At 39.7% G+C, this 27,818-nt stretch overlaps 1 protein-coding gene across 5 annotated transcripts in view; it reads left to right on the forward strand.

Moving 5' to 3' along the window:
- Prdm5 (PR/SET domain 5) overlaps window positions 1-27,818 on the forward strand; it is a 162,156-nt gene that overhangs the window by 94,250 nt on the left and 40,088 nt on the right. For all 5 annotated transcript variants that reach the window (XM_063286722.1, NM_001427515.1, XM_063286721.1 and 2 more), the window contains 3 exons: window positions 10,646-10,739; window positions 12,608-12,768; window positions 15,198-15,291. In XM_063286722.1, the coding sequence (XP_063142792.1) occupies window positions 10,646-10,739; window positions 12,608-12,768; window positions 15,198-15,291 (349 nt within the window). The remainder of the gene's footprint in view (window positions 1-10,645; window positions 10,740-12,607; window positions 12,769-15,197; window positions 15,292-27,818) is intronic.

Here is a 27,818-nt window from a genome sequence, read left to right on the forward strand (position 1 = left end):
TTAACTGTCATATCATTCTTGTACTCTACTGTGATGTGGATTTTAAGTGCTATGCACATTGTAGTGCTTCTATGTCTTCTGTTTTCTGGACCATCACCCCAAGCTACTTGTCCAGCTAATCTTCAGTGCTTTGCATTACCCGCACCCAAAACAACTTGAGACTTGTTTTCTCCTGCTACTGTTAAACTGCCTTTAGCAGGCCTGGAATGGTGGTTCAGCAGCTAAGAGTACTGCTCTTCCAAGGGCTTGAGTTCAGTTGCCAGACATGGCAGTTCAAGACAAGCTTTATCTTTAGTTCCAGGGTATGAATGCCCTCCTCTGTCCTCTTCAGCACCAGGCACACATGTGATGCATAGACATGTATGCAGGCAAGCTACTCTTTTAAAGTCTATGAGAGAGAAAGAGAAACAGAGACATACAGAGACAGAGAGAGAGAGAGAGAGAGAGACAGAGACAGAGACAGAGAGACAGAGAGAGGGAGGGAAAGAGGGAAAGAGAGGGAGAGTGTGTGGTGGTGGTGAGGGTGTGGATAGGATGGGTACAGCTTAAAGGATAAGTTGAAGAAGCAGGTTCTCTCCTTCTCCCATGTAGGTCCAGGGATGGAACTCAGATAGTTAGACTTGAGGGTGTGCTGTCACAGTGCATATGTTGAGGTCAGAGGGACTTGGTTCTCTCCTCCCATCGTAGGTTCCTGGGTTTCAGCCCAGGCTGTCAGGCTTGGGTAACAAAGGTTTCCCCTTGCATAGCTGCTGTGACAGGACCGGCCTACTTTTGTTTAGATGCTCTGTAGATGCTCCTGGCTCCTCAGGTTATATCGTCTTACTTCTTTGGATTTTGCTTATGTTTTTTCACACTGTGTCTTTGCTTCAATTCTTCTTTTATAGATCATGTTAGCTTTAATCTTTTTTATTTTGAAAATAATTCATGTTCAAAGTCAGGAAATTTGTCCTGAACATTCAACATCATAGAAATTTATGTGAAAACACACATGATGCCAGAAATGATTGTTTATTGATTTTAGGGGGAATATTTTACTATTTTGCAAGGGAATTGTTTATTTATCCTATAATATTTAGTAAGTGTTATAGCGACCTCATTATTAATGGGGGCTTTCAAAAAGCAGCTGTCTTGTGAAAACATTAAAAATGAGATCAATTTTAGGTTTTGTCCAAGAAGAAAGAGTAATGACAAATACATTAAAAAGTCACCATGACTGCTGATGACACCTCATATGCCTCTACCTGATTTCTTGCTTCCTCCCCTCACTTTTAACTTGAGGACTGCATCAGAGCAGGCTGTAGTCATTGTTGTTCCTTTAGAATTACATGACTGTAAAACATATCTGGCAAGTTTCCTGTTCAGTCCCTGGAACCCTCTTAATCCCTTCTTTGATGAACGGATCTGCCCATACTTAGGAGTGTCTCACAGTTTGGCTTGTGTTATACTCCATATGGGAGTTGGCAGAGGATCTTCGCATTCTCCTTCGTCCTTTCCTGCCATAGATCATGTAAAAGCATCAATGATGTCTTAAGGAGAACAGAAGCGGTGGGTGATGGCTGTGATTCCCACCATAGATAGCATGATCAATCCTTCTGCCCCGACACACCGGTTTCTGGGTTGTGACCCTAGAGTGTATTAGTGTGGTTATGTGAAAATGCCTAAAATACTCAACAATCATATGAAAAACTGAGTCAACCTCTTGGTCCATAATTGCTTATTAATGGTCAGGTAGGAAACTACAAAACAATGGCATGCCAGGAAAATGAGAAAATCATCAAGGTCAGTCTGATCTCCATTGTAGCAAATCCAAGTGCTCTTTTAAAGAAATACAGTATTCCTTTGTCTCTTTGCGTTTGTTCATTTATCCACTTACCTCATTTCAGATGGACTGTGGTGTCGGAAGATCACATTGTTAAGAGGTTCATCGTCAGTTCTGTCGGTTCGGTCACTATTAGGGTTTTCATTTCCTCCTCCTCTCTGTACTCCCTTTATCTGATTCAGACTTGTATTATAAGGTCAGGCTAAATTAAGAGTCATCTCTCTGGATTAGATTTGGGTTATTTGAATCATAATTGGCCAGGCATACAGGAGATAGGAACTGTGAATTAATCATCTTTCTCCTTTTGTTTCCGGTCATACTTACTGCAGCGCACAACTTTGGTGAAAGTATATGGTGATGCCCTCCTCCTTGGTGAAAGGGATATATATGTCTGTCTGCTTGATGATAGATGTGAGTCTACAGTGGCTGTTAAAGCGCCAAGGAAGTCACTGAGAGCTTCTTCATGTCAAATATGCGCCTGCTCATTAAAAGTCTTTATTGTAATTTTCCAGGGATGGAATTGTAGAATGTAGTGAGAATTTAGCCACAACTTCTGGAACAATTCTGTTGCACTCTTCCAGCCAGGTTTTATTCATTTGTAGTCAAATTCTGAGCAATGTGCAGTTTCTTAGCTTTTAATCCTATTTACAGGGACATGAATAGAAGTAGAACTCAAAGCTTAAGTTTAAGAGAGATTTCACGAAATGTAGACTTGTGCATGTAATCTGTTCATTTTATCTTACTGTTCATTACATGTATTTATTTACGTACCTGCATTGGACTGTGCATTCCATGACATGCATTTAGAGGTCAGGGGACAGCTTGTTGTGCTTGGTCTTTCCTTTCTATCAAGTGGGTTCCAGAGATCTAGGCTGTCAGGCTTGGTAGCATCTGCCTTTATCTGCTGAGCCTTCCTGATGGTTTCTAATTGGTTTTGACATCAGATATATGTCTTGTGCCATGGTCCAACCATTTGAAAGACACTGCAGTTCAAACGTTGTTATGTTAAACATTATTTTAGACATCAAATGAAAGTATACCGCTAAAAGATCATAAATTCATTCATAAAAACAGGGTAAAAGGAGTTAATTTAACATGAGCAGCAAAAGTCTTAAAACGGTGGTAGGAAGGAACTGAAAGACAGCCACTCAGGAAATACAGCACAGCTGCCCGTCTTGTCTTTTGATCCAGGTAGCTTTTCTTCAGGCCTGCCCAGGATAGTCATGTGCCTTCATTGATACGAAACCATCTCTAGATCCTAGGGTGGTAGTGACTGCAGTCTGGCGCTCACAGTTAGGAGTGCCAGGTAGAATCATAAACAACAGTGTGCAGCACGTGCTGATCATCACCGCGACTCACTCTTCCTCAGTGAACTATTTTCATGATGGCAGCACATTTGCCAGTGTGTGCATGTTAACAATGTACATTGTGATCTTTTAATTCCGCAAACATGGATACGATTACCATAGTCGAGCTAATCACCATGTCTATCACCTGGCATAGCATATGTATGACCTAACATGCTTTTCTGTTTCTATTTCATACAGTAAGAACATGTAAGATCTGTTTTTATGATTTTATGTATTCTCTCAGTGTGTTAATAAGCCACCCTATTCATATGTCAAAATGTCATGTCATACACACATAAGTAATTTTTATGAAAGAAAATGAAAAGTAAAACATACTTTGAGCAGTTACAAGTATATACAGTCCGGTATTACAGGCAGCTTACTATTTCCAGGATGTACTCATTGTTATTAGAACTCTATCTTTTTATCAGCATCAGCCCATTTTCCTTCCTCTGTTGCCTTTGCTTCCAGCGACGCTCCTGTCAACCCCATGTCCGCTCCCCTTTATGAGTTTGACAGTTTTATATTCTCCTTTTCTGCAGCTTCCTAATTTAGCATAATGTCCTAATCTTTCTGGACCTTTCCTTACTCTGATGAATATTTGGATCACAGCACATTGGGAAGTCAGTGATGTCCTTTTATTCTTGGACCTTAATTGAGAAACTCTTTCTCATCTTTTCTCATTCCTGTGACTAAATGTGTGACTTAACCTTTCCACAACCACAAGAGAGAAATACTGGAAAAAAAGAGAAGGACATGGTTTCTTTTTGTAGTAAAATTTTAAACTTTTCTTGTCACTTTTTCTTCTTTAGTAGACACCTCATGAGAATACATCCTGAAATTGTTCCTGAATGTTTGGTCATGAGTTATACAGCATGGGTTGTATTTACCCTCATCCCTCACCCAGAACAAACTAAAACACACACACACACACACACACACACGGAGAGAGAGAGAGAGAGAGAGAGAGAGAGAGAGAGAGAGAGAGAGAGAGAGAGATTAACTTCTACAAGTTATTTTCCTTCTGGATTCTTGCCAAGTAATTATTATACATAGTATATTTTTCTCTAAACAATAGATAATTACTATAAATGAAGTCATGCAATCCTAATAACCCAAATAGATTTTGTTGACAGAGTTAAAAACAATCTCATTCTTTACATAAAATCTTTGACACACCCTTGGCTCCAGTTTGTAAAGTGTTTGCATGTAGAAAACTAAAGATGAGAAGGTGAGTGCCTCAGCCTGGCTGTTCAATGCGATGACATTCTGGAAGTACGTCTCCCATATTGCCCTCTCTTTTCTGAGTGTAGTGAGTGTGAACTTGTGGGCATAGCTCTAGTTTCAGTGTATTTCCTAAGAAGGAGGAGGGGGAAGAAGAAGAGGAAGAGGAGGATAAGGAGGAGGAAGACAAGGAGTAGGAGGAAGGCTTTTAAAGAAGCCGGTTGTAGGCGTGGCTGTTCAAATTTAGTCCACAGACCTTGTACACATCTATGCAAAACATCTTGCTACAGTTTCCAGTTTATCACTTAGCTCACAAGGTTAGCATGACTTTATGAGAGGCTTGGGTATGTGTAACAGACTTTGTCTTTTCCTCTTTTTGCTATTTCTCTACACTCATTTTATCTTTAATTGGTTTTAGTATTTTTCTTATTTTTGTTTGTTCTTTGAGAATTTCCTATAATGTAGTTTTATCATATTTTTCCTCTTACCCAGATCCTCCTAAATCCACTCTCACTCTTCCCTACACTCAAATTTGTGTCCTTCATTTTCCCTAAACCATCAAGTATGATTTTTACTACCCATATGTTCTTGGATGTGTGGCCTTCCACTGGAGTGCAGGTGACTTACCAGGGGTCACACACTCTGGACCTGCTGTCAACTGCCAGTAACACCTGAGCTACCTGAGACTTCATGGTTACCTCCTCTCTCTGTGCTGTGATTCTCTTGACCTTGAACTTGTGCAGATCTTGTACAAACTGTCATAATTGTGATTTCATATGTGCAGTTGCCCTGCTGTGTCTGGAAAACAATTTTCTTGTCAGCCTTGTCATCTACTACCTCTGGCTCTTATAGTCTTTTCATTGCTTCTGCAGTGGTCCCTGAGCTTTGGAAGGAAAGAGTATGAGATAGATTTAATTAATATTCTTGAATGGTATATATCCCAAAGGTAAAATACCATCAGCGGTAAGTACTATTATTAAGAGACAATATAGACTATTGAAAGTCAAAGTTATAAATTTTAGCTGTAATGACCTTGATGAAAATTTTATTGTTACAGTTAAATTAATATTTGATATATGCGGCTAGAATTATACAAGTTTGGTATTTTACTGGATATTATCCTACCCTCCTGAGGAATTTTTGAGAATTTTAATGGACACTCTAGATAGTACAGTACATGTCTTATGTTTTTTCTACATCTGTAACAAAATTTGGACTTGGTCCATAAAAGTACATGTGTCTAAAAGTATAATACAAGTTATTTATTCAGAGAGACTTCATCTATTACATTAGCAGATGTTGATGACATCAGTGCCTTGGCAACTGGATAAAGACTATTATGTAGCTCAAGGAACAATTATTAAATCAGTGAGATTTTAATGATAGAATAGCTTTGTAGAAGCTTACTTCCACCTGAAAAATGCAAAAGATATCATGACCACAAACTTTCTATCTACAGGATGTGAAGACTGCACACTCATTTCTTACATACTTAGTGTCTTGCTATCAAGTAAACACATGGATTCACTGCTGGTATTTATAATCACAACAGCACAGATGGCATGTTAGTATCTTATTTGGTAAAGGTATTTACCTGCCTGGTTATGTCCTACTACTACAAGCCAGTCTGTGATTATTTTTGTCCGATATACTGAATAAAAATTGTTGATGGTTGAATGTAGTCTTTTTGGAAGGCTAAAGAAATTATCTGGTCAAATTTGAAAGCTCTTAAACAAAGTAGTTCCTGTAGTAAAAGCAGTGTCTATTCCCTGTGTAAAGTTCAAATAGCAAAAAGCCAAGAAAGCCAGTGTGCTGTCAAATTCTTCCACTTTCCATGGAAACTGTCCTCAGCAGATCATTTTTAGACCAACTTACCAGACTCCGTTGCGTGTGAGTAAATGTATATGGCAAAATGGTAGTCTCTACCTAGCGGCTCTCTCTAAAAATTAGAGATGATTTTCCTTCTTAAAGTAAACAAATAAATATAAATGCAATTATAATCACTAGTATGCTTTAATAACCCATTTTCTATCTTTTTTTATAATTATTCAAGAGTTTTCTTTTGTTTTCGTTTTGTTCCTAAACCTTTCAAATGTATCTTGTCAAGCCAGAGGTGTGCACATTTGCAGTCTCAGGACAGCGCTGCAAAATACCACCCAAAAAGCTCATTTTCCTGGACACAGTATGTTATCTTGTCTTCCTCTTCCTCCTCTGGCAAACAGTGAATAATATACATTTTCTTCATGTGCAAAAGTCTCATGGATACTAGGTTAAAGACAAATTCTTTGAATTTGTCATTAGCTAGATATTAATGCCATATGTAGCCCTGATAACTTGTAATATTCATTCTACATACTGTAATTCAGTTTTGAATTATTTTATTCCCTAGTGATGTCTTTAAAAGTGACTTGAACCCCATGCATTACACCCAAACTTGTTCTTCCTTGACCTGCCATGTTTCTGGTCTGCAAGCCATGCTTGCTTTTTTCCTAGCTCATGCTTCATGTGCAAGTCGATGCATAAGACCTATTTTGTCTCCTATACAACACCAGTTGTCCTAGTACTTCTTCTCTTCATCAAGGAAACGTCTGAACAATTTAACCTCTTGCCTGGTTTATTTCTGCAGCTTTGCAAATCAACACAGTCTTAGACACTTGCCAAGAACCACACCTCAAAATAATTGGCAGCACTTTAGGCCATCCTGAACTTCATTAGGTGCTATTGTTGCCAACTCGAAGCAGAGAGCTGTGCACACCCATACGTGACCCTGATGAGACTCATCTGTCTATTCACATTCTCTTAGGGTGGCCTTCAGTGGGTCTGTGACTGTGCCCTGAAATATAGTCACTGCTAAGTAAGAGACAAGCAGCTTCCTTGGTAGGCCCTATAATTGGTGTAACCTCCCCAAGTTGTCCAGAGGACTCTGGGAGGTGTACACCTGAGGTGCCTGTGCCTCTGCAACAACTGCAGTAATCTCACTGAGTCACCAGTCAGCACTCGGATCAAAACTTCTCTGTGTTCTGTTATTACCCTCTGTCTGAGGGGCATAGATATTTCTATATGGCTTTAGGAAAAGTAAAACAATCTGGCCTTTTCTCCTGATCTCTGTATTTGTCACCCTGGTTTCTGACCATTGTTCCCTCAAAGCAGCAGGCTTCTCTCAGATGTCACCTCAGCTAGAATTCTTTTGACCCCATACTGAAATCTATTCTTTGGAGCACTCTGCTCCTTTTCCTCCACAACTCATGTCATTCCCCAATGTAGTGTGTATGTTTATCAGGATAAAATCCCCGTGATACAGCAACCTTTGTGCGTTTCCCCCCCCTTGTCCTTACAATCTGAAATAGGATTGACCCATAAAAGCAAAGTATGTACTTTAGACCTGACACAAAACATCTGTCAACTGAAATCAACAGAGGTATCTTCTATCAATTTTCTTTTGGAGTTTTCCTCTTTTTTAAATTAACCTTTATTAGCTATATTCAACTGTAATCTGATCTCATAATTATTTTCTTTGGTGATTAGAAAACATTTTGTTTTTATAGTTGTCTCAGTTAGGGTTTCCATTGTCTATGAAGAGACACCATGACCAAGGCAACTCTTATAAGGACAACATTTAATTGGGGCTGGCTTATACTTTCAGAGGTTCAGCCCATTTTCATCATGGCAGGAAATATGGCAGCATGCAGGCAGACACAGTGCTGGAGAAGGAGCTGAGAGTTCTACATCTTCATCTAAAGGCAGGCAGAAGAGGACTGTTTTCCATAGGAGGAGGTTCTCTGCAGCCCTGGGCAGAGCTAGAGCACTAGGAGACCTCAAAGCCCAGCTACACAGTGACACTTCCTCCAACAAGGCCATAGCTATTCCAACAAAACCTCACCTAACAGTGAAACTTCCCATAGTCAAACCACCACATCAATTTAATTTTTTTTAAAAAGACCTGAATATCTAGTCTTTCATCATTCCTTGAAAACTCTTTCCACTCAAAATTATTTAAAAATTACTCGGATTTTCTTCTAAGACATTTAGTGTTTTATTTTTCACCTTAAAAATTAGCTGAAGCTAGATGTGATGGTGTGTATCTACAGACTGAGCATGTGTGAGGCTTGTTTACAAAGGCTTGATACAAGCACAAGGCCAAGCTGATCTGCATAGCATGACTGTCTCAGAATAGCAAGTAATGGATAAATAAACACTAAATCCATATAGCTTCTCTCCTACTGTAGTAGGTGATGTGCCCAACAGTGGTTGCATCAGAACCTTTAGTAAATACTACATGCTTATGTCAGTCAGTTTGAAATGCCATTTTCATAATGTTATTTGATGTTACATAATGGAAGAAATGTTCTTCTTATCTGTTTTTATTCACCTAGAATGTCTGTGTCCAGATAACATATTTGAATGTGTTAAATTCACCCCGACTTTTAATATTTTCTTCCATCCTTCATGTTTGACAATGGAACAGTCTTGATAATGTTCACGTCGTAGCACAGTTCTCCAGGAAGCTCCTTGCTCTTGAATATTGAAAAGTTCATCATATTGTGAAATCCAATTCAATATGATGTGAGTAAGGTGATGTCCTTCAGTTACCCCTGCCATAAAAATCCATCAGATACATAGCTTATTTTCTTGTAATGAAAGAATACTGTTCAAATTCTGAGGGTTTTAAAAATGTATTTTTGACCCTCATTAAATTTTGCTATCTGGGGCTAGAGAGATGGCTCAGCAGTTCAGAGAACTTTCTGTTCCTGCAGGGAAGACCTGGGTTCATTTCGCAGAACCCATGTGGAAATTCAAACCCATTTATAACTCCAGTTGCAAGAGATTTGATACTTTATTCTGGGCTCTGCAAGCATCAGGGAGCTCAGGCAGTACACATTCATGCAGAACACAACATTTGATCTGAACCGTGTTGGACATACTGACCCGCTGGCTGCTCCAAGTCACCATGGACCCTGAAGGCCTGCAGTCCCTGTTGCCCCCCCTACAAGTCTGGCAGCTCTGGCGAATGGCTGGTTGCAAAAGGACTGCCCAGGTCTCAATTTTGCGTCCTTGGTTACCGGGTGGCCCCTGTGCCGCCTGCCCTGTGGGCCAAATCCCCCGGGGTTCTAGCAGGGCGACCTTTCTTGGATGCCATCTTCACTCAACTCAACTGCCAAGTGTCCTGGTTCCTTCTGGAGGGATCGAAGCTGGTACCTGTGTTCAAGGTGGCAGAAGTCAGGGGACCTGTCCACCACTTGTTGCTGGGGGAACGAGTGGCCCTTAACGCCCTGGCCCGCTGCAGTGGGATTGCCAGTGAAACAGCTGTGGAGGTGGCCACAAGCACTGAAGCTGAAGAAGATGCCACAGAATGGATTACTGCAGCTTGTTGGGCCCCTTGAGTCACACATCTTTAGTTCAGCGGCCAACAGGATGTACCTAGTATTTACCTAGGCTCCTCACTAGCTCTGCCATCTCCAGCCTGTGTGACTTGCCAGGGCTGACTTTGGTTTTGCTTGCCTTGGTTTTCTCATCTGTGAAATAGGTCTAATAAATGTTCGGCCTTACTGGGCTGTTGATGACAACTACATATATTTTGTGTGTGTGTGTGTGTGTGTAAATCTAAAAAAAATATGATCAAGTCTTGCCATACACGGTATAGATTAAGAGATTAAGAGTTCATTCACAAGTTTTGTCCAAAGTGGCTTCAATTTCTGTGTGATCATTTCAGTGCATGCCTGTTTGTTGCATACCATTCACCACGTCTTTGGCAAATCTTGATTTTTTTCATCTTAAACTGGTGACAGTAATAGCAGTTTAGCCAGGAGCTTGGCTCTTGGAATTCATCAGTTGCTGTATGGAGCATGACACTTGATCAAGTGTTCAGCAAATGTTTCTCAGGTTAACCATGTGAATCTATGCTCTGTCATAGCTTAAATTCAAAGCAGCCCTGAAGAGTCAGATCACTTTCAGTGCCTCAGTGAAGCTTTAGGGTAAAGACAGAGAACATTCTTCTTTGAACTGGTCCCCTTGCCTGAATGGGAAATGACCAAGCCTGGCAAGGGGGAGGTAGGGTCAAGTCTTAGAAAAGCTCTACGTATTTCCTTTGTGATTTATCAAATGTCTGATGAATTCAGTGCTTTGACAGAACAAGTGTTTTTCCTGTGAATGCATGTAGTTACACTCCTTCTCCCTATGAGAAGAAACAGTGTGCCCTCTTTCTGCAGTGCTGAGCTCATTCTCCTCTTTCTCACTCAGTATCTTTCCTCTGCAGACTCACTCGGAGGAGAGGCCCTTCCAGTGTGACGAATGTAAAGCCTTGTTCCGCACCCCCTTTTCTCTGCAAAGACACCTGTTAATCCACAACAGTAAGTCACTGTCCAGGCGGCTGAGGACACAGTTAGCTCCAGTGTATTCTCAGATGCTTTAATAGATACCTCAGAAGAGCATGAGGAATTGTTAGATAATCTGTTTAAAACAGGAAGAAGATAGATTGCCTTGCTTTCCTACAGTATCGTTAATCATTTTATGAGATATGAGATATTTTATGTCTTATCTTCTTGGGATTTATAATTTGTATATAGAAAGATACCCTACATTCAGTATTCTCTGAACATTGTTTTGAAACATAGCCTTCCATTCATTTTTTTCTTTTTTTTCGGATCTGGGGACCGAACCCAGGACCTTGGGCTTGCTAGGCAAGTGTTCTACCACTGAGCTAAATCCCCAACCCTTCTTCCATTCATTTTTAACTATGATGACTGAGGGAATATGTCTACCTCTGTAAAACATGGAGCCATCTCACAGGTCAAGGTTTTATTAGCTCAAAGGCTTAACAGTTGCAGTGGGTCAGAGTGAACATCTAGTTCAACATCTCTTTAAAGAGAAATTGAAAATATTGAATCTGACAGGAGAATAACTATTAAAACAGTAGATCCCATGTTGCTCCAGGTGTCGATAGGCAGTCCACCTTTCCTATTTCATGTAAAATTTCTGATTCTCTGCTTATTTGGGGAGGTAAATTTTTTATTATGTTATAAACAGACACCTATCTTTTAAGAAATTGTACACGTAAAGCTCCTACTGCTGTTTGAGTTAGGCACTGTGACAGCTGGTTGTACATGGTGGTGACTTAGAAGAGAGTTTCTCTGCTCAAGCTAAATTTCTAATATGAAATCTTAATGTTTATATATGATGGTCGTGATCATGAGAAAGGAAGCTGCTCCTGTAAGAAAAAACGGGGCTGTGTTCCTAGTCTAGTTTGTCACTGCAGCTCTTAAAAGTGGTCAGCCTAACTTCCAGTTTCCTCATAAAGAACAACTTTATGATTAAAGAGTGAAATTTGTTGTACCACAGAGGAACTTATTACATTAGATACCTTAAGACATGGATGAATTTTAGAATAGATTATACAAGTGATATTCATCTATCCCATAAAATTTATGTGGCTTCTTTTGGCAAGCTCAGGAATTTTTTCTTGGGAAAAATAAAATTTTATTCCATATAACAGCAAGGAATTTGTAACATCAGTGACCCGATACTTTCAATGCACCTTCTTGATTCTCAGTAGCTGTAGAGAAAGGACCGAAGGGACCAAAATGGCTTGCGAGGCTATGCTGTGTGCTCTGTAGCTAAAATGATGAAGAGCAACCCTAGAAGAAGCTTTCTGAAGCTACGCTATGGCATCTGGCCAGAAAAGTCCACCTCCAAGATTTAAGGGCTAAGTAAGCAACACAAGGTGCAGACAGGCATGAGTGAAGAGTGGTGGGTGAGGACAGCAGGGAAGTCAGATTGGCTAAACACAGAGAGCAGAGTGCTAGGCATTGTTTCACACAGTGTTAACATTAGAGCTGGTTTAACTTCAAGACATGAAAGCTATTGTTTTAAACACACATCTTTTCCATGGACTGAAATGTCAGCAATTTGTCTGCTTCTTTCCTTATACACTTGTACAAAGGCAGGTCTTTGGCTAGCTTCTAGGTGTTAAGGTCGAAAGTTCTGATAAAATTAAGGCAGAGAATGTGATAGAAGAAACACATCAGGGGTTGGGGATTTAGCTCAGTGGTAGAGCGCTTACCTAGGAAGTGCAAGGCCCTGGGTTCGGTCCCCAGCTCCGAAAAAAAAAAAAAAAAAAAAAAAAAAGAAGAAACACATCAGAATTAGGAAATTCTGATCTTTTAGAACAATGAAATGTGAAATCCAGTGGTGCGTCTTGACTGTTGACTTGTATTCTAAGGTGAGAGGACTTTCAAGTGTCATCACTGCGACGCCACGTTTAAGAGGAAAGACACGTTAAATGTGCATGTCCAAGTGGTCCATGAAAGACACAAGAAGTACCGATGTGAGCTGTGCAGTAAGGCCTTTGTTACACCCTCAGTGCTTAGGAGTCACAAGAAGGTAAGGGGGGACTTTGGCAAGACAGACTGCATTGTAAGGGCTAACTATCATGTGACAGGTTATATTAATTTATGATATGCTTACTGACAATGACAAATGTATGATTATACTATCCAAGAAATTCCTGTTTTCTCGGTTTTTCAGAATTGACATTTTCCCCATGAAATGACATGTCAACATTACATGTATATTGTGTGTAACCCTTAGATTTACTGATATGTAGCCTTGGGAAATAGTAAGACTGTCGACTTTCAAATTTTTTTACTTAGGAGGATGGTTTTGTGTAGATATGTGACTAGCACCTCAGGTAGGCTGTTTTTATAGAACTAATTCAAGCGTTTGCAGAAAGTCCAGAGCACAGGATTCCTTACTATAGAAGTAGGGTTTGACAGAAAAAAGATTCCGTTCACGTGGGACAGTTTCTTTCGTGATTTTGAGATTATCTTTTTGTATTGTGCTTTTTATATCGATATGTCAAGCAAATTGAGTTTACTTTTGTATTTCATAAATAAATTCACAGCATTGTAATGAATGCATTTTAAATTTCTTTAAAATTGCAAAGCTATTTTATGATAGACAGTTAAAGATTCCAAAATGGTGAAAGCAAGGGGAGCCTAAAACCTGTTCACCTCCATGTGGACAGGAAGGAGGAAAGAAAATTACAGGAAGAGTCTGGGCAAAATATATTCCTAAGTACAACCCCATAGTGACACTCTTGAGCAAGGCCCTACGTCCTACCTTTCCTCACAAAAAGGGCCATCAGATTTGAATCCATCACTGGATTGTATCAAAGGATTCATATTTTGACAATCTGGAAAAGCCATTACACACATTCATTGAGGTCTTTATCACTAGTTCCCTAGGCAACTCTTTCCCCAAAGTAGTTTTCCCTCCCTCTCCTCCCAGTCCCTCCCAGCCACCTCTCCTCTCCCCACCCATTCCTCTGTTTCACTTCAGAAAAAGGTAGGCCTCTCAGGAACTTCAAAGATGGCATATCAAGTTACAGTAAGACAGGCACATTCCCTCATATTAAGACTGGATGAGGCAGTCCAGCAAGGGTCCCCAAGACAGGCACATCAGAAGCAGCCCCACTTCCTCTGTTAGGAGTCCCTCAAGACGCCAAGCTACACAACTGTAGCATTTATGCAGAAGACCTAGATCTGAGCTAGGCAGGCTCCCCAGTTGTTGGATCAGTTTTTGTGAGCCCCTGTGTGTTGAAGTTTATTGATTCTGTGTGTTTTCTTGTGGTTTCCTTGACTTTTCTCACTCTTACAGTCCTTCCTCTGCTTTCTCCAGATTCACTGAGCCCTCAAGAAACTCTTAAACAAATAATTGGTGCTTTTAATCAGCTAGTATCAGACAGCCCCCCCTTTTTCTAATACCGGGGCTACTGTTGGAAAATATTCTCAAAGCAACATTATAAAGAACATGCAGAAACTGAAGAAACTGCTTCTTGCTGGTCCCTGCAGCACTGCTCAGTTCCCAACTTTTCTTTGTTCTAAGTTTCAAAATCCATGCTACTTCACAGATTGCTCTGACTCCTCGGTCTCTGGAATGATGGGTTTTGTTTTGTTTTTCGTTTTTTTTTCAATTTTGTTTATGTTGGTGGAAAATTAGTCTCCTGTTGGTTCTCTGAGGCCTTAACATACTCTGTCTACCCCACTTCCTAGAGCCGTCAACAGTTTTGTTTTGCAATCTCATTAGTTAGTTTGTTTATGTGGTGGTGATAGAACCCAGAGCCTCCTGCATGGTAGGCGACCGACCATAGTTGTACTGGGTTGTATTCCCAGCCCTAGCCACTGATTTCATTAAAGTATGCTTTACTGGTGTTCTTTCTCTGTTTCTGGTATAATTATTTTATGCCTGCAAAATAAACATGTGGAGGGCAGAAATTCTCTAGCCAATCGAATGCTCAATTAACACCTGCTGGAGTCCAAAGTCAAACTAGATATGTATGCTTTCTATGTGTAGTAAAATCTATCCTGACAAGCATAGCATAGGTAACAGATGACTTTCCTGAGATTAATTCTGCCCTTTAGATTGAACTAGGCACAAAGAATTTGGAAAACGATTCAAAGAAAATGTCTCTTGGCAACAGTCAAGGGCGGCTCTGGCCCCATTCTGATTATGTGGTTTTGCTCCATGCACTGGTTTTATATAACTTAATCATGTTTAGTTAGACAAGGACTACATAAAGGCTTAAGCAGTAAACTGCAGAATTATTTTCAAATTAACACTAATGCATGCTTCTAAGCGGTCTTTGAACCCAAGGGATTATCTATGATAAATAGTTTAAAGTCGCATTGTGACATTAAATCATTTTAATGAAACATAATCCTGGAAAATACAGATTTACTATTGTCAGAGGTACTAAATCATCTTTACCAAAGCCTTTGTATTTATCAGGAACCATTTTTATTCCTGTTTAGACACACACAGGAGAAAAGGAGAAAGTCTGCCCATATTGTGGCCAGAAATTCGCCAGCAGTGGGACCCTGAGAGTTCACATCCGGAGCCACACAGGTATGAAGAATGGCCTGGGATGAAAGACTGGAAGTCAGTATTAGGACAGAGAGCGCTGATGTCCGAAGAGTTCCTAAACCAGTTAGCTTTTTTTAGGGGGATTGTCAAAACGGTTCTTTACGTGAGAAGAATTTCAGTTGTACAATTTTCTCCAAAGTTGAATAAAATACTCAGGAGTAAAGGCTTTACTTTGCAGTTGAAGTATAAGTGATACACAGGATTTTGTTGGACAGAGAAGGTGCTAACAGCCTCACTTTTTATGGAGACAGAAAGTCTCTTCATCCACCTGTAACTTATACCAAATGTTGTCTTTCTTAACTTCAAAAGTCTCTGCCTTCCTCATCAAATTCTGGCAAGTTTTTCTTCGCCTGCTATGAGGAGACTGTGATAGCTACTGATTCAAAAGGGGCCCAGAGGCCCACAGTCTTCACTCTTACTTTTCCTCTGCAATGGCTCCAGTGAAAGAGAATGTGACCACTGGGCCATGGTGAATAGCTAAATATTCTTGAAAGAAACTTGACTGCACTTTCTCTATTGGGTAAACAAAATCATTTTTATACTCTATCTGCTTTCTAAATAATCTTACCCTTGTGTGAATTATCTTCCCATTAAGCAAAATACATTTCACTGAATTATGTAGCTGAAGCTTTCTGCTCAGAGGCCATATTATGTGACTTAAAAAATCATTTTTCCGCATTTAACTCAATGTCTAGAGTAATAACTGTTTTGTGGATGAGGAAATATTAGTTTAATTTTGTGGCTAAAGAAAGCTAAAAGACAGGCCTTTAATTTAGGATCTTAGAATAGTCACTCATAACCTGTAAATCACACCCATAACCAGTAGCAACAAACCAGGCACTGTGTATAAACACTGCGGATGCCTGAGAAGTTATCTAGAGAAAGCAAGAGTCTTAGGACAAAGTTCAAGGTGGGTCAAACAGTTAGAAGGTGGCAAAAAGCTGAGAGAAGCCAAAGGGCAAGAGCAGAAGAGAGCCATTGGGGAACAGGTGTCATCGTGGCCACTGCCTGCACTTGCCTGCAGGGTGCTCATTGCCCTCTGACAGCAAGGCCTGAACAGTTCTAGTGGGGAGCATGGATGTTCCTGGACATCTCTCCTTCTGTGTACCTGAGGCCATGTGGAGTTGGGTCTGGTGATGGCAACAGTGAAACAACTGTCTTCTCTGTGCCAGTCATTCTTAGTAGACATTGCTGTCCCACTTTGAGAAAATTGTTCCAGCTTGTATGTCTGCATAGATCCCTGTGTTATTTTAGATAAAAGGAGAGAAGAAAGTTTATAGGGAAAGTAAGTTATAGCTGCATATCAGAGTAATATACCTACAGAAAATAATCTCAAAGACATGCTTATGTGACTAAATCAAGCTTGGTATCATGTCTTTAGAAGTAGACACTTAGACAGTTCAGAATACATTAAGGCATAGGTTCCAGCACAGAGAGGATAGACCCAGTCAAACAGAACTTGAATATTCCTAATGACTCCATCCTTGTGGACTTCATGTACTTTCATCTGACTTTGCTGGTAGACGTGTAAACAGCAGAGAAGCATAAATGACGAATGCTACACAGTACTTTGAATGTTTTAAATGTTATCTTGAAGTTCAAGATTTTTATATAATAAAGTATCAGTATGTCATGCTTGTTCCTACTGTCTAATAAGATCTCATATTTATATTAATACCTATATTAATGTAATATATAATATACATATATAAATATATAAAATTGTATCTAAATATAAATTTATGTTTATGTAACATATTACATAGAAATATATAAGCAAATATACATATACATAAATATAGATATAAATATATAATATTAATATATAAATTAATATATACTATACATTATACACACTATATAAAGCAAATATATAAATTAATAAATACAAAAATATTACATTTCTTATTTAAATAAACATATTTATATAAAAAGGTATATTTAAATATATAATGAAAGAATATTCTAAAAATTCTAATCATTTCACATTGGATATAGCTTACCATATATCTGGCTCTGGGCCAAATTGAGGCATGGTGAGCCAATGTATACATTTATGTAGATAGATAGATTTTTTTTAGGCACATTCAGGGCAAGGAAAAGGAGTAGAGTAAGTGTGTATTTGAGCAAAGAACTGTATAGCTGCTTATTTATAACTTATAACTGTGTAACTTAGAACCCTTTCAGACCCCATTTTCCAACCTTGCTTTGTCTCCTTTGAATGACAAGTCTCCTCAGAGATAGCCTGCAGAGTGGCTGGAACAGTGTGGCAGAGCTGAGGATGTCTAACTGGTGGCTGGTTGCTGCAGCAATCTTGAGATGGGTTTCTCTTCCATGTGTGAATAAACAAGATTTCATCCATCCTCAAAAGCTGAGCATCTCCGTACTCCGAGAGCTGACACAAGGCTCACTGACTTCTGTGGGTGTTTTGTGCTCATCAGAAGAGCAGCTGAGCTTCTGCTTGTGGATTATCTAAATTACAGTTTTCTCTGCCTTTTATTTCCCTCTGTGAATAATATGATTTTAGTCATTTTTTTCAGAATATCTGAATTTTTTTATTAACTTGAGTATTTCTTATTTACATTTCGAATGTTATTCCCTTTCCCGGTTTCCGGGCCAACATCCCCCTAACCCCTCCTCCTCCCCTTCTATATAGGTGTTCCCCTCCCCATCCTCCCCCCATTATCGCCCTCCCCCCAACAATCCCGTTCACTGGGGGTTCAGTCTTAGCAGGACCAAGGGCTTCCCCTTCCACTGGTGCTCTTACTAGGCTATTCATTGCTACCTATGAAGTTAGAGTCCAGGGTCAGTCCATGTATAGTCTTTGGGTAGTGGCTTAGTCCCTGGAAGCTCTGGTTGCTTGGCATTGTTGTTCATATGGAGTCTCGAGCCCCTTCAAGCTCTTCCAGTCCTTTCTCTGATTCCTTCAACGGGGGTCCTATTCTCAGTTCAGTGGTTTGCTGCTGGCATTCGCATTTGCTGTATTCTGGGTGTGTCTCTCAGGAGAGATCAACATCCAGTTCCTGTTGGCCTGCACTTCTTTGTTTCATCCATCTTGTCTAATTGGGTGGCTGTATATGTATGGGCCACATGTGGGGCAGGCTCTGAATGGGTGTTCCTTCTGTGTCTGTTTTAATCTTTGCCTCTCTCTTCCCTGCTAAGGGTATTATTGTTCCCCTTTTAAAGAAGGAGTGAAGCATTTGCATTTTGATCATCCATCCTGAGTTTCATGTGTTCTGTGCATCTAGGGTAATTCAAGCATTTGGGCTAATAGCCACTTATCAATGAGTGCGTACCATGTGTGTTTTTCTGTGATTGGGTTACCTCACTCAGGATGATATTTTCTAGTTGCCTCCATTTGCCCATGAATTTCATAAAGTCATTGTTTTTGATAGCTGAGTAATATTCCATTGTGTAGATGTACCACATTTTCTATATCCATTCCTCTGTTGAAGGACATCTGGGTTCTTTCCAGCTTCTGGCTATTATAAATAAGGCTGCGATGAACATAGTGGAGCACGTGTCTTTTTTATATGTTGGGGCGTCTTTTGGGTATATGCCCAAGAGAGGTATAGCTGGATCCTCAGGCACTTCAATGTCCAATTTTCTGAGGAACCTCCAGACTGATTTCCAGAATTGTTGTACCAGTCTGCAATCCCACCAACAATGGAGGAGTGTTCCTCTTTCTCCACATCCTCGCCAGCATTTGCTCTCACCTGAGTTTTTGATCTTAGCCATTCTCACTGGTGTGAGGTGAAATCTCAGGGTTGTTTTGATTTGCATTTCCCTTATAACTAAAGATGTTGAACATTTCTTTAGATGTTTCTCCGCCATTCGGCATTCCTCAGCAGTGAATTCTTTGTTTAGCTCTGAACCCCATTTTTAATAGGGTTATTTGTCTCCCTGCGGTCTAACTTCTTGAGTTCTTTGTATATTTTGGATAGAAGCCCTCTCTATCTGTTGTAGGATTGGTAAAGATCTTTTCCCAATCTGTTGGTTGCCATTTTGTCCTAGCCACAGTGTCCTTTGCCTTACAGAAGCTTTGCAGTTTTATGAGATCCCATTTGTCGATTCTTGATCTTAGAGCGTAAGCCATTGGTGTTTTGTTCAGGAAATTTTTTCCAGTGCCCATGTGTTCCAGATGCTTCCCTAGTTTTTCTTCTATTAGTTTGAGTGTGTCTGGTTTGATGTGGAGGTCCTTAATCCACTTGGACTTAAGCTTTGTACAGGGTGATATGCATTCTTCTACATGTTGACCTCCAGTTGAACCAGCACCATTTGCTGAAAATGCTATCTTTTTTTTCCATTGGATGGTTTTGGCTCCTTTGTCAAAAATCAAGTGACCATAGGTGTGTGGGTTCATTTCTGGGTCTTCAATTCTATTCCATTGGTCTATCTGTCTGTCTCTGTACCAATACCATGCAGTTTTTATCACTATTGCTCTGTAATACTGCTTGAGTTCAGGGATAGTGATTCCCCCTGAAGTCCTTTTATTGTTGAGGATAGCTTTAGCTATCCTGGGTTTTTTGTTATTCCAGATGAATTTGCAAATTGTTCTGTCTAACTCTTTGAAGAATTGGATTGGTATTTTGATGGGGATTGCATTGAATCTGTAGATCGCTTTTGTTAAAATGGCCATTTTTACTATATAATCCTGCCAATCCATGAGCATGGGAAATCTTTCCATCCTCTGAGGTCTTCTTCAATTTCTTTCTTCAGAGGCTTGAAGTTCTTATTGTACAGATCTTTTACTTGCTTGGTTAAAGTCACACCGAGGTACTTTATATTATTTGGGACTATTATGAAGGGTGTTATTTCCCTAATTTCTTTCTCTGCTTGTTTCTCTTTTGTGTAGAGGAAGGCTACTGATTTATTTGAGTTAATTTTATACCCAGCCACTTTGCTGAAGTTGTTTATCAGCTTTAGTAGTTCTCTGGTGGAACTTTTGGGATCACTTAAATATACTATCATATCATCTGCAAATAGTGATATTTTGACCTCTTCTTTTCCGATCTGTTTCCCCTTGAGCTCCTTTTGTTGTCTGATTGCTCTGGCTAGAACTTCAAGAACTATATTGAATAAGTAGGGAGAGAGTGGGCAGCCTTGTCTAGTCCCTGACTTTTGTGGGATTGCTTCAAGTTTCTCTCCGTTTAATTTAATGTTAGCAACTGGTTTGCTGTATATGGCTTTTACTATGTTTAGGTATGGGCCTTGAATTCCTATTCTTTCCAGGACTTTTATCATGAAGGGGTATTGAATTTTGTCAAATGCTTTCTCAGCATCTAATGAAATGATCATGTGGTTTTGTTCTTTCAGTTTGTTTTTGTTTATATAATTGATCACATTGATATTTGTTTTGCAATGTCTGGTTGCCTTCGAGTCTGCCAGCTGTAAAGAATTCCATGTTGTTTATGGGTTGTTCAATGAAAGAGCAGCACGCAGAGTAACATGGAGCCTTATCCCAGTGGGCTAGGCATACACTGGACTCACTGGGCACGCACTGGGCACACACTGAGTACACACTGAGCACACACTGGGCACACACTGGACACACACTGGGCACACACTGGACACACACTGGGCACACACTGGACACACACTGGGCACACACTGAACACACACTGGGCACACAGTGGATACACACTGCATACACACTGAGCACACACTGGGCACACACTGGACACACACGGGGCACACACTGGACACACACTGGGCACACACTCGGCACACACTGGGCACACACTCGACACACACTGGGGACACACTGGACACACACTGGGCACACGCTGGACACACACTGGGCACACGCTGGACACACACTGGACACACACTGGACACACACTGGGCACACACTGGACACACACTGGGCACACACTGGACACACACTGGGCACACACTGGACACATATTGGACACACACTGGACACACACTGGACACACACTGGGCAAACACTGGACACACACTGGGCACACACTGGGCACACACTGGACACACACTGGGCACACAGTGGGCACACAGTGGACAGACACGGGGCACACACCGCTGCCTCAATACCTTACGCTTGACACTTCTGGGAGTACTTGTTTCTACAGCTGTTGCCCTCATTAGCAAATAAGCAATGGCCTTATTGAAAATGTAAAAATATGTATTTTGTTGAAAACACAGTAGGAAGTTCATTCTAGGTTGACATGCTCTTATAGAAAATAACTGTGTTTTCCAACCACAAACTATTAGTGAGAATGAAGAGATTGTCTGACTTGACTGTCTGGTTTCTGAGGAGACAGCTACATTTTTCATATCTGTTTCTTCATTCATCCTGTGATCTGTAGTTTGGCTTGCAGAATATGCAGCAGTCCTACAGAGTATCGTAATAGCCTTGATCAAATAATTTGGGGTATTATTTGCTACTACACTGAAAACCAAGAAGCAGACTTTTAGAAAAGGATTGCTGTCATGTGCAACCTGAAATTACTTCAATGATCCTTTTCTGTTCTGTCACTTTAAAATACATCAGTCTGTGTTGTGTTTGACATGAACCCTTCACCATGAAGGATGCTGTAACATGATGCACAGGTTATTCGGGAAACATCTTTTGAGTCCTGCAGATCTCTGCATTCGTTAACGCCATCCAGAGCTCATCCGCCTCTCTATCCCATCCCCTTTGCTTGCCTGATTATCTTCTGAAATTCTGTAAGAAATATTGCTTGCTACACTGTCCTTTGCTTTATATAAGCAGAATGCCCCATGATAAACCTGCAAGCTCATGCGTACCAGGCAGGGCTTTTAGAGACCACTATCACCTACATTGCAAGAGCTCCCCATCCAGTTCCCATATTAAAACATGATACTCAGTGGTTAGGCTTAGGTTTAATACAATCAGTCATTTTGTATTTCATGAAGCATTCCCAAATGGAAACAGCATTGATTTCCAGTGTGTATGGCTTTGGTGAATGTAGTGTCTGGTATAGAGTTTGAGACCTTTGCTCAGATCACTAAATCTGCAGTTTTCCCATAGTAACTTCACATCATTCATGTAAATGTCAACATGGTGAAAAGGAAGATTATTCCTCACCTTATATGAAATGCACAGGTCCCCATGTTGGCTTTTTGAGAACAGATGGAAACCTGTGCCACAAGTTTCTGAATTTCCTTCTGTTTACCCAGGCCTCCAGCCTAAGCTGAGCCCAGACTGTCATTTAAGACATTGTGGACTGCCATTTTGGGGGTCCCACTTTGGACCAAACAGTTATCATAAGCATTGTCTTGAAAATTCCGTTGTCATACTGGCACCAAAATTAAGATTCCTTTTCCAAAGTCAAATGAGTTTTATTCATTGAATATTAGGTGGCAAATCTTAATGAATGATAATCTTACTTCTTATATTGTCACTTTATTTAGTTTCTGTTTCTTTATAGCAGTTTACAAGAATTTTCCAAAAAAATAAAGAAAAAATTTCAAACTCCTATCATTTCTTGCAATTTTATCAAAATCTGAAATTTGGTATAAATTAGGATTCTCCATAAACATTTTTGTTGAATGCTGATAAAGAATTAGTTTGACATCATATTGAGCATAATTAAAACTTCTGTGTGTTAGCTTTAACAAATTGCACTTTAAATGGCTGTATTCCCAATTAAAACTGTTAAGTAAATGTTTAGATAACTCAGGAAAAACTGTGGTTTGAGTCCTGAGTAGTGCATGCTGATTCTTCCTTGACATTCAACCATGGAAACCTCCAAATCACTTTTAAACGGTAGTTTGTTTAGGAGTCTGTAAGTTCTTGCCACCTTAAGATCGTGCCTATCTTATTTAATCGTAAATATCTTATTTAAGTACGCTTGGCAACACTCTTTGGCAGTGTGAAAGAGAACAAAACATACAAACCTTGGGAATATTTATTAAGTAAGCAGAAGATTCTTCTCTGTCCAGAGAAATGCTGAAAGTTGAGAAGCACTGAGCTTTTTGTTCTAATCCAGTCCTCTCCTGCTTCCAAGTCCTCTGCTTTCCTCTTCCTTAGCATCCCTATTGCTTTATCCTGTAGTCGGTGGGAAGCTGACTCTAGAAAGATCTCCTGTCACATGGTTCAAAACCCAGCCCACTGGTATCCACAGCTTACAGGTTCAGGGAAGGAAGAATAAATATTTGGCCAACCATTCCCAAACTTACTGTGACTGATTCTGGATAGGACTGCTTAGTTTATAGTTCCTTTTTGTTTATGTTTGTTGCTTTTCTTATTAGAAGAATTGTAGAGAATATTGATAAGGTATTTCATCTACTGTTATTCTTGAACTTCGCATGTATTCTGTTTGGTGATAATTTCTTCTTAATATATCGCTTTTTTGAGAATAGTAATTTTGACTGGAAATGTATAGGTCTGCAGTCTGTCACCTGTGGCTGAACAGCTTCATGTATGAAAAGCCTTTCCCACTTTAAAATTGTTTATAATATCCTATTATATGAGATCTGATTCATACCCAGAGTGTGGTTCATCAAGGTAGGAGACCTCAAATTCAATTTAATTGCCTGTCTGTGGCCCTTTAACAAGCTGCCATCTCTCTAAATCTTTCTCCCCACTGAAAATCTGGGCAGCAGACCCAGTATTGTGATGTTTAAGAGCGGCTGCCGGTGTGTGTGAAGGTTGTTGTGTAGCACAGCATGATCAGGCAGTGTGATGGCGATGTATTCTGTTTGATATTTCTGCAAGCATTTACTCACAGGAGCTCCGACTCAATGGCACCCTCTTGGGCCCTCCATTCTTCATCTAACCCTACCCTGTCACTTAAGATATGGAGAATGTGGAGGCTACAGAGTGGGCTTGCTGTCAGATGGGTGTTGGCCCGGGGGGATTGAAGGGGCAAACTCACTGTAAGGGAAGGCAAGCGTTTAGCTCTGTTTGGTGGGCAGCTCTGTAATTTATCATCCAGTTTCCTATGAGGGACCATAGACTCTGCAGGTGAGCAGGAACGGTGGAGCCCTTTCTCCAGTGAGTTTATAGCTTCCAGGTCAGTGAAAACTGAAGCTCATTCAGTGAGGGAACCCACAGACTGTGACATAAATTCCATAAATTAGAAAAGATATTATAGGAGTTTCTTTTGTTTTTGTTTTTGTATTTTTTTTAAACTTTAGGCCAGGAGGTTAATTATGTGCCTAGAGTTAACTTTCTGTGTTAATAGATAGCGGCTGTGTTGGACATTCTGCCCCAGCTTGTGTGCACACTGTTATTTGAATGTGGTAATAAATCACTGTCTTCATTGTCTTTGGAAGAACTGCCCCCTTGGTAAATACCTGCGATGAGCTTAGAATTAAAGGATTGCTGTACTGTGGTTGCATTGTACCTGGTGTTCAGCCACTTTTTTTTCCTTCCTTAATCCCTTTCTAAAGAAATTAATTCATTGTGTTTAAAATGGTTGCTCAAATATTAGAAAACCAGTAGCCATGTATAATTATAAATGATATAAGGCAATAATGAACAAATTACAAACACATGAAACTCGTGTTTTATGTCTTTGTGGGTAGTAAATGACCTTATCTGCCAAGAAGGATTTTTTTTCAGTTTTGGTTTTCTAAGTGATTCTTTATTGACTTGAGCCCAGTCAGAGATTGACTCCATTTTTTAGTTTCATTAAAAATACCTTTATCTATCTTCACTTAATAACTTTTAAAAGCCCTAATTTTTAAAAAATTTATTAATGTATGTATGTGCCTGTGTACATATATGTGTGTCATTGTGTCTGTATCTGTCTGTGTGTGAGTGTACGCCCATGTGTAATAAAGTGTATATGTCTGTGCATTCACAGAGGTCAGAAGAGAGTTCCAGAAACCTCAGAGCTAGAGTTAGAGGAGTCACAGGATGTCAGCTTATTATTTCATCGCTGAGAAGTGAACTTTATTTCTCAGGATTATATAATAAGTGCTCTTAAGGACTGAGATGTCTCTCTAACCCCAACACCCTAATTTTTAAGGTCCACATAATAACAGTTATTAAGTCGAGATTTACCATAGGCTAGAAAAAGACAAAGAGAATAATAGAGTGTCCTTTGTCTAGTATATAGTGGTATGAATTATCACCAAGTAAGTTAGTAATAGTTACAGAGACTAAGGTGGATTGTCCACAGTAGTCTCCTAACCAAGTAAGTTGCATTTCTGTTATCCCTCCCTCCTTTTCCCTTCCTTTCTTCGTGCTGGGCTCCTGAAAACTGGCAGTATCTTAGGCCATAGTTTGATCAGCACTGTCATGGAGTTTCATCTGTTTTTATATATTAGATAATATCGCATGATCTTAGCCAAAAGGCCGAGAAGCGATATTAGATAATATCAGTACTGTGCCTGTATTTCATCTAATTCGCTAATAGCACTTTGGTTTGGGCGACAATGCCCTAGAATTTCGTGTATGTCTTAAGTGTATATATTACTCCACTGAACTATGCACCACAGTGCTTCTTTTCATGGCTTATAGTGAAGCTGACTCCTTTAGTGCTTTCTCTGCTGTTCTTCCAATCATCCCTGAAGAACAATTCCCCATATTGTTTTCTGCCGTTCCTGTATGCTGCTTCAGGGTTCAGGGAGTTGTTACAGCTCATCCAGATTTATAGGAGAAATGAATTCTGAGATTTTTACTCTTCCAAAGTTATATCTTGGGATTCTTCCTTGCTGGCACCATTTGTAAATGTCTTCTGTGTAGGCACCTGAGCTACCACTACTCATCCACTCCGCCTGTGCTGCTCATTGAAACCAGTTTAAAGAAAACTGGTTGGAATTTTTCAAAATGGAAAACTACTAGTGAAAAGATTGATGATTTCCATACCAATAGCTGATTTCTAGAAATAAAACCAAATCAGTAACTAGGAACACTACTCTATATTCCTTGCCCCTCACTGAAACTCTGTGGAACTTGGACAGCCTAGAACATTTAGACCTTGGCACTTGTTGTGCAGGTCTGCTGTTGGGAAGCAGACCCGAGCTTCTGCAGCACTCATGCCAGGACTGCGTTAAGACATCTAGCAGCCTCCAGACCAATCACAGTGACGAGCCATTTATATAGAAGCTTGGAGAGATGCAGAGCACACTGTATGGAATAGCTGTGTCTCCTCCCTCCGTAATTATAGTTAACCTCATTCATTAGCTCCTTCCCTCCCCTCCTCCCTGCTCTCCCGCCTCATCTTTGTTGTCTTACATTTCCTACCGCCCTGTAATGCTGCTCTTTGGTTTTGTAAGTCAGTAACTTTGAGAGTTTTGTCACCTCTTTACTATTACTACTTCAGAGTGGAAGTTAGTGAGTACATGGATCTTTCTTTTTCCTATTTTCCGTGAATCCCACTTGCTTCATTAACAAGAAGGATTCAGCTTCTAGAAGATTCTGTAAAACAAAACACATCTTCTAAGGAAGAAAGTGCAAGAATTTTGTTTTGTTTATGACAGATTTGTTTGGCTTCAGTCATGTGGCACAAGTCTTTTATGCGCTGAAGGTCATATTTGACTTTAACATTTTCTTGCCCACTTTACTAATAGTGTCTTTGTAACCATCCAAGGAGTGAATGTCACAGAGCCTCACTCTCTTTCCTTCAGATGTGTCCTTTGACTTGTTAGGTTCAGCATTCTAGCAGATTTTATTAATGGGGCATTCTAAGATTAACAAGGTGGGGCTGAGCAAGGTCAGTGGGGTTTCACAGCTCTTTTGGCTAAAGGTTAAAGAAGTTTTTCAGTTTACAGGAAGATGCCAAGAATGAACTTCAGCATTTCACACTTGTCAGGGTAACATTTCATTGCTCATCTCTGTTCTAATTTATTAGATATTTAATAAATTTAACTTATTAAATGCTAAAGTCGAAAAAATGATTGGGTAGTGCTTCCAAAATTTATATATATATACATTCTTTGAGAATGATTCAGTGTGTGTTTTATAACCATTTTCTTAGTCTTAAAAAGTAAAATGATCCCCTGCGTCGATCCTCATGGAAGACGAGTGTCAAGTTCTTATAGAGCTGTGATGTAGCACACAGATCCCCAAGTCAGCCATGTGGAAGCATCTCTGGGGTGGCTTCTCCCTCAGGACTTCATAGCCTTGAACGGTTTGCTTTTCATATAGAACGTATTTCTATCTTCAAAACCTATTTTAAAAATCCAAACACAAGGTAGAACTATGGGACCCAGTATTTATGTCTTCTTCACTTAATTAGTTTAAATCTATTTCAGTTGGTTGTTTTGAAAACACATGACTCTGACTTCATTGTTTCAGGTGGGGTTTTCTTCGTGTGCTCACCTAGCATTTTCTTAAATATTTCTGAGTTATGAAAGTTGGCATAGATTTTTTTAGCTATAGTAAGTGACCAACTGCAGAATATGAAATTATTAAAATAAACTTTCAGAAATGATCTAATCTTACCTTATTCAAAAATCTTTCAAACATATATATATAATACATATTAAGCTTTACTCTGCTTATTAAAATCATTAGAAACACATTAGTTGTATACCTACAAAAATTGTGGTAAAAATATAATAACTTATAA

This window comes from Rattus norvegicus, chromosome 4 (genome assembly GCF_036323735.1).
Source record: "Rattus norvegicus strain BN/NHsdMcwi chromosome 4, GRCr8, whole genome shotgun sequence".
In the NCBI taxonomy this organism is placed as follows: Eukaryota; Metazoa; Chordata; class Mammalia; order Rodentia; family Muridae; genus Rattus; species Rattus norvegicus.